Source organism: Phalacrocorax carbo, chromosome 3, assembly GCF_963921805.1.
Source record: "Phalacrocorax carbo chromosome 3, bPhaCar2.1, whole genome shotgun sequence".
Taxonomy (NCBI): Eukaryota; Metazoa; Chordata; class Aves; order Suliformes; family Phalacrocoracidae; genus Phalacrocorax; species Phalacrocorax carbo.
This window is the reverse complement of record NC_087515.1, coordinates 50,704,607-50,716,847: the sequence shown is the minus strand read 5'-3', so window position 1 is coordinate 50,716,847 and position 12,241 is coordinate 50,704,607. Positions and strand designations below refer to the sequence as shown.

General features: G+C 37.3%; 1 protein-coding gene across 1 annotated transcript in view; it reads left to right on the top strand.

Annotated features, from left to right (window-relative positions):
- EML6 (EMAP like 6) overlaps positions 1-12,241 on the top strand; it is a 122,619-nt gene that overhangs the window by 80,772 nt on the left and 29,606 nt on the right. The window contains exons 18-27 of the mRNA XM_009503780.2: positions 52-254; positions 1,628-1,739; positions 2,475-2,602; positions 4,210-4,351; positions 5,549-5,701; positions 5,974-6,105; positions 7,881-7,969; positions 8,598-8,774; positions 8,885-9,086; positions 9,314-9,440. Coding sequence (XP_009502075.2) covers positions 52-254; positions 1,628-1,739; positions 2,475-2,602; positions 4,210-4,351; positions 5,549-5,701; positions 5,974-6,105; positions 7,881-7,969; positions 8,598-8,774; positions 8,885-9,086; positions 9,314-9,440 — 1,465 coding nt within the window. The remainder of the gene's footprint in view (positions 1-51; positions 255-1,627; positions 1,740-2,474; positions 2,603-4,209; positions 4,352-5,548; positions 5,702-5,973; positions 6,106-7,880; positions 7,970-8,597; positions 8,775-8,884; positions 9,087-9,313; positions 9,441-12,241) is intronic.

Here is a 12,241-nt window from a genome sequence, read left to right as displayed (position 1 = left end):
CCGTGGCTGCAAACAAAAATATAGAGAGACTAACTTTTGTTTATGTTGCAGGTGGAGGTTTTACATCAAAACGAGGAACATTTGGAACTGCTGGAAAACTGGAAACTATGATGAGTGTTTCATATGGGCGAATGGATGATCTAGTTTTCTCTGGGGCTGCTACTGGAGACATTTATATCTGGAAGGATACTCTGTTGCTCAAGACAGTGAAAGCCCACGATGGACCTGTATTTGCCATGCATGCATTGGATAAGGTACTTATTGTCCTATGTGATCCATTCATCTTTATTATTTTTGTTGCAGTACTGGATTTTAGAAGTGTATAGCTAACCTGTCTCCCAGCGAAGTTACTCAGGTTTTGTACATATGTAGTAAACAATACATTGTTCTACACTGCACTAACATTGAAGGTGCTTTAATAAATAAAACCGTAACAGAAAACAAGTTGCACTGGATGAGCCTGAATGTGATTAGAATCACAAAACCAATATTAATGAGTTCTGTTATTTAATAGGTGTGTATTTGTAAGCACCCCGTTATATGTGGTTGTTACCTAACCAACAGCTTTCTGACCTCTAAATATGCAGAATTTATTTTACTGTGCTCATGTGTGTCATTTTCATTTTTGTAAACCACAGGAGGCCAGCAGGTGATGTTCATTGCCTTTTCAACCTGATCCCAAAAACATTTCTGTATCATTGGTTTTCAAAATATGAAACATGAAATTTTTTAATGATACTGTCACTGTATCTTAAGCAAGCAGGTCCTCAAATATCTGAAGGTTTTGTTTTTGTGAGTTAGTTATTCCAGATATCAAAAGTATTTTCCTTTAGTTGCTAATAAACCTTTAAAAGAAACTATGGCAAAACACATTATTGACATGACATAAATGAGGTTGGGGCCAAGTTTTGCCACTTGAAATCTACTGGCAATTTGCAGATGTTGATAATGGAATATCCTTTCTGAGCTTATAGTTTCAATTTTACAAGTATAGTGTGAGAAGAGGAATATTAGTTATTAACATTTTTATATATCAACGTCAGTTAAGATCCCTGTGGCTCAATCCTTTCTGGCCCTAACTGACTGTTCCTAGCTTTTCCATCAATTTTTCTATTTGATTCTGTTTTCTGAACACCCTCTTCACTTAGGGTTTTGTTAGTTATTTATGCTGTGTTTTGCAGTCACTTGGCACAGATGAAGAGAACTTATCAAGAGAATTAATCAAAGAATTTGTCCCTATGCGTTATTAGAACTCAGTTTGAAGCATCTGTTAAGTCCATTGAATTTGGAATAACTTGTGAAGCTATTATTACCAACTACTGCCTCTTCTAAAGATGAAGCACATATTTTTCCATAGCTAATTTCCACATGCAGAAAAATATTATGGTCCAGCATATTTATGATAGTATGCACTCTGCACAGTTATAAGTCTTTATAACCCCAGAAAAACAACCCTCTAAATCTTCTCCCCTTATATTTTTTCCACATGGGTATAGGCTCCAGTATTTTTAACTGGAGACATGAATAAAATGCAGGGGAGCATTTATATTGCCGTTGGACATGCCTTTTTAAATATTAACATATGAATGTTGACGTTTGTATATGTTTTCACACTGTGATTGTACAGGGTTTTGTAACTGGTGGAAAAGATGGAATTGTGGCACTTTGGGATGATATGTTTGAAAGATGTCTGAAGACATACGCTATTAAAAGAGCAGCACTATCTGCTAGTTCTAAAGGTATTATTTTTCAGTGTGTTTTAATATGGACTATATGCATGAAGGCTGGTAAAATAGCAGTAATAGGTGTAAAATATTACCAGAGCATAAAGGGAACAGTAATAGACTACTAAATATTCTGTGCTGGAATTTTCTGTTTTGATTGGTATAAGTTGTATTTCACACAATCTTTGCCATTTATGGTTTGTTCTGCTATTTCCTTCTCTGTTCTGTGATGTTTGACTTTGATTTCACTGAAGAAATGATTTTTTAAAGGAATGTCACAAGTCTGTGAGTCTGGATGTTCCAAAATCTGATCTGTTCAGCAGCTAGCTTCCTCAGCTGGCCAAATTTCATGTAGTGGAGACCATGAGTGCACTATGAGTTGGAAAGATCTGAAAATTGTCCTTCCCCAGGCATCAGTGTGGAAGTCTGTAAAGTGTTATTCACAGATGATCGCAGAATTAATGTCCATGTTGCTGGGGCAGCTGAACCCGTTATACACTGCCCCTATTAAAGCCGTGAAATACCAATCTTTATATTGCCACACTACAGACTAGCACAAGCTCTTGTCCTTTAAAATATTAATTAAATCCATGGATTATCTAGTTGTTTGATCAGGCAAGTGTATCTTATGTTTCATTATTTTAAACTGATTTTAATTATAAATGATATAAACTGCATAACTGTAGGTGACATGAGGATCTTCTTCATTTCACAATAAAAACCTAAAATTAGTATCTTTGTATTCTTCAGGTTTACTTTTAGAAGACAATCCCTCTATTCGAGCCATCAGTCTAGGACATGGGCATATACTAGTGGGAACTAAAAACGGAGAGATACTTGAAATTGATAAAAGTGGTCCTATGACTCTGCTTGTTCAGGTACGCTATAGATCTTCCGTAACAAAATATTGCCTGTAGAAATACAAGGCATTATAAGATTTTTTTCCTCAGCCATTTTCTTCCTGTTTTCATTAATCCTGTTTGCCACCATTCCTTCCCTTGCTCAGGCAGAAGTTTGTTTCTTATGTAAATGACTGAGAGTTACTGTGGATTATGGAATTCTGAGGGTAAAACAAACAGTCCATTCAGTTCAAATGCTGATGAGACTTTCTATGAATTTTTTACACTTTTTAGTTTAGGACCCAGCATAAAAATGAAGAGTAGAGCAGACACAATTTATTTTGTTTTGACAGTGTGGTTCCATTGATTTGTTTTTACTGAAATAATACAGTGTATTCTGAAGGAGCCTATACTTTAATATGTGAAAAATTGTTTTAGAGTTATGACACTTTTCTACAGTGACATGCAGTTGACATTGCATGTGTTGCCAAGCATAAAGAGACCTCTTTATGCAAGACAAAGTATTTTGCAAAGTTTGGTTAAAGAATTTTCATGTATATGTCCACTGATGTATTTGATGTTGCTTTGGTTTAGCATCTTGAATAACCCTAATGTCTATATGTAGAAAATTGTATATATCATTCACTCAGTTATAATTTGTCAAGTTTTTACTCTTTGTTTTCCATAACTGACTAAATTAGCATGGCTTTTTACAAAAATATTGTTTGTTTGGTGGTCTTTCTAGTTAGTTCTGATCCCATGAAGTAATCTTTCAAATTTGTATCACATGCATGACAGCCTTACTGACCTAAATGTGTGAAGTTGTATTTTATAAATTAATTAACTCATTCACTAATTTGGAATTGCAATCTCATCCTAATATAGTTCTCTTCACGTGAACATTAAGGTTGCAATATAGTAAAATTACCCGATTGCTGTGAGATTTCTGATAAAGGGAAGTGTTATCGCTGTCATCCATCTTAAATTACATGCTTGCATGCATCAACCTGAGCCAAAATAGAAAATACATAAGGTGTAATTAAGATGTCATGACAGTTCCTCCCCTCTTTCTTTTAACGACAGTTTTCCATCTCAACAAAAATGCCAGTTACCAAACTGCAATCCAGATTGAGAGTAGCAAGAAATGATTTAACCTTGAAATCCAGTGCCAGCAAGCTGTATGCAAGTTGAAGGAAAGCTAGAAGCAGGAAGAACGATTAAAAAGTTTGAAAACTGAGTTCTGAGGAAAGATTAAAAGAACTAATTATGTGTATGTTGGGCAAACAAGTTCTCCAGGTTCTAAAAAACTACATAAACCTTGAAGACAGATTAGCCCATATTAGAATTCCAGGATAAAGTCCTGTTTGGGGCATAACTATTTCCTGTTCATTTCAAGTCTGGAAGAGAGAGCATTGGTAGAACAGGAGTTACAGCTAGTAAAAGCAGGGGAAACTGAGGAAGAGTGTATTTTAAATGGTTATCAGAGGAAACAGACATTCATATCTCTTTGAATGTGGAAAATTTTTTGGAGGAGATGATGAAGGCCTTATTGCCTGAGACCTGTAAAAGGAGGCAGGGCAAGTGCTAGAATGTATTACACAAACCCAAATGCATTATTTTCTCCTATATTAAATTATTTCCTCTAGGGACATATGGAAGGAGAAGTCTGGGGCTTGGCAACTCATCCTCTCTTGCCTGTCTGTGCAACAGTGAGTGATGATAAAACACTACGAATCTGGGAACTTTCATCCCAGCACCGTATGCTGGCAGTGAGGAAGCTCAAAAAAGGTAATTCTTATTTGGCCATGCACTGTGACACTAATGATACTACTCTATTTCTGTAACAGTTCCATCTTTGTTTTCAGTGCATACCACAGGCGTTAGGTAGGTAGGAATAGGACACAGTCATTAAGAAATTGCAAGCATAGGAAGTAAATTGGCTTTGGCATGTGTCAAGTCAATGAAAAGGGTGGAAAGAAAAAGGATTATAATCCATTGTAATGAATAATAATAAAATGAACTTTAATCTATTTTCCTCTGATTCCAAGGGGAATGAGTTAACCTCAGAATCATTTTCTTCCCTAAGAGAATGCCAGCATATTTGTTGCCGACATTAAAACATTTTCTTATGTAAAACAAATGTAAAATTTTGTGCGTGTTAAGCACTATCAGCCTTCGGTGGCAATATGAACTTTACATGTTATATCAACTTCTCTGAAAAGGAACAGTTTTCCTGCCCTCTCCTCTGTATAAAAGTAGGTGGGCTATGTTGAAATGCTGCCTTCTCAATATTACTCTTATTTTGTTTACTCATTCATATCCTTCAGGAAATTTTATGGTATAAATTCAACATGCTTCATTTTCAGTGACAGATCCAGAGCACAGGAACTCTAACTGGCTGAGGGAAAACAGAGTCAAATGTTGAGGTGAACTCAGGGATGGATGAGGAGATCTGTATGAGAGAGTATGGTCAGAAATAATATTGAGGCAAAAAGTAAGTGGAGGAAGTGTAGTATAGTATCTCTCTTTTAAATAGGCTCCACCTGAAAAGAACCATTGTTCAGTCATAATGAAGAAGCTTTCAAGTGTGGAGTCCCTGAAAGACATGTAGTTATGCTGCCTGTAATGAGCCTTTCAATTTTTCACCTGTATTTCATTTCTGCATGGTTTGGTTTTTTTTTTTCTTTTTCCCCCTGTCACTGGTGTGTTTAGAACATAGTTGGAAGGTAGTATTTGCACCTAAACCCATTTCAAGACTCACCAAATCACTATTGTCAACTCAAGTACAGCCTACACAGAGGGTACATTCCCATTCAGTAAAACATTTCTCTTAGCCCTCCTATCACATATTTGTTTTAATAAATAACAGATCTAATTTAAAAGTATATACCTGTTGTAAAAAACCTTTCACTTGCAGTTGACTGATGGTTTTCTCGATCCCAAGTTTGTAAACCTTAAGCTACTCCTTTCCATTTTCTTTCGTAGGTGGACGATGCTGTGCCTTTTCTCCTGATGGGAAAGCCTTGGCTGTAGGGTTGAATGATGGGAGTTTTCTGGTAGTAAACGCTGACACTGTTGAAGATATGGTCTCTTTTCACCACAGAAAGGAAATGATCTCAGATATAAAGTTTTCACGAGGTATAATCAGGTGATAAAGTCAAAAGGCAGAGTTTATCTTGGAGTTTGTTTTTCTCCTCTAGACATAAGATTGAATGTTCAGAAGGTAGACTGGCCTTATATGTGCTCCATACATTTAAATACTTCAGAATTCTGTAGGTTGTATGCAGCCTAGTATAATGTGCCTCACCCCTCACCTTGTGCCTTTGGATGCACTACAGTAGTAAAAATGAACAACAATAATAATTATAATGTGTTCACCTTGAAATAACCTCAGTGTCTCTTCTTTACAGAATCAGGAAAGTACCTGGCTGTGGCTTCCCATGATAATTTTGTAGATATTTACAATGTACTTACCAGCAAAAGAGTTGGCATTTGTAAAGGTGCATCTAGCTATATCACACACATTGACTGGGACTCAAGAGGTAAAACATTTGACCAGAGAAACAGATTTTAAATGCCTGTAAAACAGAATATCAGAAAACTGTTCTTGTACCAGTTACTAAGATAAACTACTAATGCAAATGATTTTTAAACATCAAGCTCCATATGGGTTCAGTGCAATTATGTTTGTTGGTGGAATTCATCCTCACTTGTAGATTTTGTACTAGAGCACCATGGTACTGCACTGCTGACAGCATATGGCTAAAATGTCACTTATGAACATCATATTGCTTTTCTTTGCCCTGTTCTTGTTATAGTTTTGTAGTGCGTGGCACATCTTTTCTTTTCCCCCTTTTAAGTCCACTTTCCTTTCTTCTTTGCTGAGCATTACATGGCAATCACAGCAATGAAGTTAGAGAGCATTATTGTCACAACTAATTATGTCTAGCAGGATCGATAATGAGCTCACGCACATAAGCCTTCCCGGACCTAATATGATTCTGTGTGGAACCACCTGTGTGTCTGAGCCCTGCTTTCCCTGTGGTGCTAGTCCCAAAATGTGGTGCAGGCTCACTGACAGTAACAGGAGCTGACCTCCGTTCAGAACCCATTCAGGTCTGGGTGTCATTCTTGAGCTAGTAAGCGCACTGCAACTGAGCTGGCTCTGTGTGGCTGCTGACAGCCCTGACAACCTGAGTACTGATAGGTGTACCCATAATAATAGCAATTTGTCTGATTATGCCTGTAGATCTGTAGTAGGCAGTTCTCGCATGTGTTACATGAGTAGATGTAAAGTATAAGACAAGTGAAAATTCTTTTTGTCCCTAATGGTATTTATTGGAAATGCTAACTGAAGTTCTCGTTGTAAAGGATTAATATACTAAGTTGTATAACTGGTCTTATACAGGTCAGATACGAAGGGCATGATACTGCTATAGTCCCATATTACACTTCTTGTTGTTGGGGTTTCCAGCAGACTGAATGAAGCCCGTGTAACAAAGGGCAAGATGCCCGGTCAAAATATAGCAATGTTGGAAGTGCACTAGTTCGTATCAGTTGATAACCTAATCCAGTGGTTCTCAGTAAAAGGGTGCTTTCCCTGCTAGTTATGTAGTTTAGATATCGTAGAACTGCTTTCATGATAATAAATCCCCACGGGATTTCTTACACTAGTATAGTTGTAGTCTGAATGTACTGAACAGCAGTGTCTGAACTGAAAAATTCAGAAAATGCCTTTCATTTTCTTATATTAGAAATACTGTAAAACTTAATTTGAGACCATTTTTTGCTTCTTCATGCACAAGTACTGGCTAATATACTATCAATTGCAGATAGGATTATCTTCATAATATCAAAGTATTTGTATGGGTATGGTAAACTTCATATTCAAGGACAGCTCAGTGTGTAGCTGGACTATTTGCCAGTTAGCACAAAATAGACAGGAGCTTACAATGTTTTAACTTTTGGCAAAGCTGTCTTGCAAAACAGTTATGAAAATTAATAGCATACTTTTTTTTTTGCTGTCCATTATCATGATGATGAAAACACAAGCAAAATATTTCTTATCAGAAGAAAGTGATTTGCTACAAGGCTAATTTTTTAAGGATATTGGATGGTATTTAAAATATTGCTTCTGCAGTGAATCAGGAGTGTAGGATTCTTACGAGAGTGATTCTAAGCATCTGTTTTACTTTTGCTATGAATAACTCTCTGGAGGATAGCTTACCCCCAGAAATCTCTTCACTCAATCAAAAGAAAATTCATAAGATTCGTAATAACGAATACAATTCATAATAAACTCTTATTTCATATCCAGGAAAGTTATTGCAAGTCAATTCTGGTGCCAAAGAACAACTATTTTTTGAAGCACCACGGGGGAAAAGGCATGTTATAAGAATTGCTGAGGTACGAATTATGCTTACTAGTTTTTTTACTGTGAAAGTTATTTTTCTGGACAGTTGAAAATTAGCATATTTTGTCTTCAAATGATATTTTTTTCCTTTCAAAACATTATATTCACAGTGGTTGGAATTAGAGTTATTAAATGATTCTGTATAGTACTTTTCCTAGCATTTGTAAATGGTAGAACTTGAAAGTTTATGTTTGTATCTCTACTTTTTTGTTTGTTTGTTTAATAGTAGTCATTTCCCATAATCCCCCTTCCTGAGCAATCACCCTGTTTTCTGTGTAAGCAGTGTGCATACAGGTTATAGACCACCTTTAAACAGTATGATCTGGCTTTTAAGGATGTTGATTATTTGCGATGCATAATTCTTCTACCAAATTGCCAATGTTTAGCACCTCAGAAAATCTTTAAGCCCGTTTGTATCCAAATCATGCTCCACCTTGGGAAAGCAGGAGTGTTTAAAGTCTTCTGATGAAGATATGCAGTTCGTATTAACTAGCTAGAAACAGTGAACAGTTTCTAAAAACACTAAAAAAGTTAATATCAAACATAGAGAATATATGCATAAAGCCAGTGTGTATTTGGTATGTTTTAAGATGACTTCTTTGGGGAAAATTTTGATTGCAGATAGAGAAAATTGAGTGGGACACCTGGACATGTGTTCTTGGTCCTACTTGTGAAGGAATTTGGCCCATGCACAGTGATGTCACCGTTGTAAATGCAGCTAGCCTTACAAAAGACGGAACGCTGTTAGCTACGGGAGATGATTTTGGTTTTGTGAAGCTTTTTTCATATCCAGTAAAGGTAATAAGTGTGTTTATTTCTGTGATTAGAAACTGTGCAAGAAAAGGAATTAAGGAAGACACTGTTAGCAATATGTCAGAGTGCTAATACGCGAATTCTTTGTGCTACAGGGCCAACATGCAAAATTCAAGAAGTATGTGGGACACAGTGCACAGGTGACCAATGTGCGGTGGTTACACAATGATTCTGTGCTGCTGACTGTAGGTGGTGCTGATACAGCTTTGATGATCTGGACCAGAGAATTTTTGGGCATTCAGGAGAGTAAGCTGGTTGATAGTGAAGAATCAGACACAGATGCAGAAGAAGATGGAGGTAAAAAGGGTTGTATAAAATACATCTTTAATTTGCCTTCGTTCCACAGACACTCATACAGGCATTTAGCTAGAAGTGGGCAAGAAACTTTCACGTGCTAAAGTTCAGTGTAGGGAGATCTTGGTAGGATTTGTTTCCTTCCTTCTGTGGGTGCAGATCTTGTTTTCTACTCTTCCACTGTGAAACAAGGGTGTAGTTTGTTTTATTTTATGTTTTATTTTTCTAAGGTTATGATAGTGATGTTGCAAGAGAAAAAGCAATTGACTATACCACTAAGATTTATGCAGTAAGCATCCGAGAAATGGAAGGGACAAAACCACATCAACAGCTGAAGGAAGTTTCAGTAGAAGAGAGGTATGTCACACAAAGGCGTTCATTTCCTAATGTGCATTGCATTCTTTTGAACCCCTTTTCATTCAACTGAAATTAGTCCTTAGAAATAAGACAGAAATTCTAAAATTCATAGGATAAGATTTAAATTGGCGTTCATACAGTACAACGTGTTAACGTGGTGGAGAAAAATATGTATATGTAAGTAAAACACCTGTAAGTGTTGTGTTCTCCTCTGCTGTTCACATAAACAGTTACATTCTTTCCTAATTAGTATGTGTAGCTATATGTACATCTGCAGCAGGGTGTTTGTGATAGGGTGAGTTTGTAAATGCTTCGTAGTTTAGACTTTTGCTGATGTTTTCATTGAGAGATTTTCACTTGCTTACAATTGTGTCAGGTTATTACTGTTAAAGCTGAAATTGCCCATGGAACACACTGGCCTTAGGCTGAATTATACAGAAAACAGTAAGCTGGAAGGAGATCAGTAAAGAAAAGTAAGACCCTAAGAATAGAGGGTGAGGTCAAGAGTAACACAGACCTAGGGGAGTGGGTGAGTAAAAACTCTGACTGGGACAGGACTGCTGGGACAGAACTGAGTATATCTAACTAGTTAAGTACATTCCCCATTGTAATCTGGAACTGGGCACGTTATATCTGTACAAATTATGCTCCACATTGATCAAATACCAGTGGCATTTAGTGGTAACATGGGTGTCTTACTCCCCTTTTGGGATGGAGCTTTAGGAAAGATAGAGTGTGTGAATGCTGACAGTACATGAGTTCAGATGAATAAAAACCTGTATAGTAAATTTGTACCTGTGATTCCAGTTGATGCCTCAACTGTGAATCCTTGCAGTTTATTTTGACAGAATTGCTTTCTGTAAGCGGTCATTTTTTTATCGTGAGTTTTCTTGCTTTTGCCCAATGTTGGGTGCTGACAAAAAGGACTGCTATGGATTAACCCACAGAAAGAAGCTTAGTTGTTTCCCCTTGGTTTGCCAGAACACATGACTAGTAATAATACCACTAGTGTGGTGGCATATTGTTCTCCCCACGTACTATTCTCCTGCCCTAGTTAGAGAACAGGATACATAGTCCTCAAGGAATACAGTGGGTGCAGAAGTAGGCACAGGTGCGCTTGTAGGATGCCTGCTGCAGGTATTGCAGAAGATGAGAGCGCTGTATGTAGAAAGAGGCTGGGATGGCAAGAAGAGAGCACTCTGAGCCTGTGGAGAGCTGCCTTCTTGCTGTTCCTGCCTCTGTCACAGAGCTTGGTGATGGTTGGCAAATGGAATAGTTTTACAGGCAACCTCCAACTCTGTGTACCTCATTTCCTGCTGTCAGCTGAGAAGTGTGGCTGAATTTGCAGAAAAAATGCATACTCACAGCTGCAAGTGGACATCGTTTAAGCAGTTCCTTGAACCAAACGTGAACGCATAAATACATTGAACAGATTAAGGTCTAAGGTTCTTTTACTTGACTACTGAGAATTAGTGGCAACTGTTGAGATTTTTGGCTTTAAAAATCTTGGTGTTCTGATTTGCAAGATACAAAATGGAGTTAGTAATACTTCCTAATCTCATGCAGACCTTTGAGAAATAAATTAGTTCATGTTTTTAAAGCTCACAAAGAATGAAGTGCTGAATATCATGGACAGAAAGTAACAATAATTTTTCACTCGGTATTTGAATGGGAGATCAAATATTGGGTGTGACAAATGAGAAGAATGTTGCACCCCTTTTATTTTTTTCATTACAAGTTTTAACAAAAACATGCAGCAGGAGGATTAGTAGTTTTTTTCAATAAAATGTTTGACCATAACCATTTCTTTCTCCCTTCTTTGAAGGATATACCTTTCCATTTTCTCATCTACTCATATAAAGTCTTTGTTCCTCAATTTTTCTATAAAAAGGCATAGTGTACTGTCTAGTAAACATGAATGTTTTGAGGTGGAGTTAGAAAAGGGGAAAAAATTATTTTATTTTGGGTGAATACTGCTAAATTGTTATTACACATGAAATAACAAGTGCCAGTGGTAAATGGCCAGATGTTTTACACCAGAAACCCTTGCACCTTCCAGCTGCTTTATTCTGCTTTGATGATGCAAAAGCAACTGTAGAGGGAGTTTAATTGACCGATTAAGCTGGGCTTACAATTGTTTTGTACTCGTGAATTACCAGCAATATAAGCATAAGCATCAGTCTCTTCTGCAGCTTTTCAGCACTGTTTTCAGGCCAGGATTGAAAATCACCTCAATCCCTTTGGGTGCCTAGGAAGCAAGTACCCTGCTTCTCAGAGAAGCATCTCAGTCTGCCACGTACACTTCAGGCTTTCTGACTTTTGAGTCTGTCCATGTTCTCAGTCCTACGCCACCACATAAGCTGCTTCAGCTGAACCTGCTGTGTTGCTGTGGAAGAAGGCACCCCCTGAAATGAACAGGCGGTTCGCCTTTTTGAACCTTTTTAACAAAATATATAGTGCCTGCAAAGCAGCACATAACAAGACAAATGAAGCAGTGTGACAAGCAGGAAGCCTAACACCGATATTCCATAATGCTGAGAAAAAGTGCTTTGCGCTATCCAGTGCAACAAAGCCTCCTCTAGTACACCCAAGCGTTTCCGCACTACCCACTCTGTTTATAACTGGTGGGCCTAATGAAATGGGTAGACACCTCCTCTGCAGTGAGGTTGCCTCCGATTTCTGTGAGAGTCTCTTCATAATGACTGTACATCAAAATAGCATGCTGTAGCCCATCTAAAGGAATAATCTATCCCATAACAAGGTCTAGAGTGAAGAGAGTAAAAAGGAAGGTTTTAACTTTC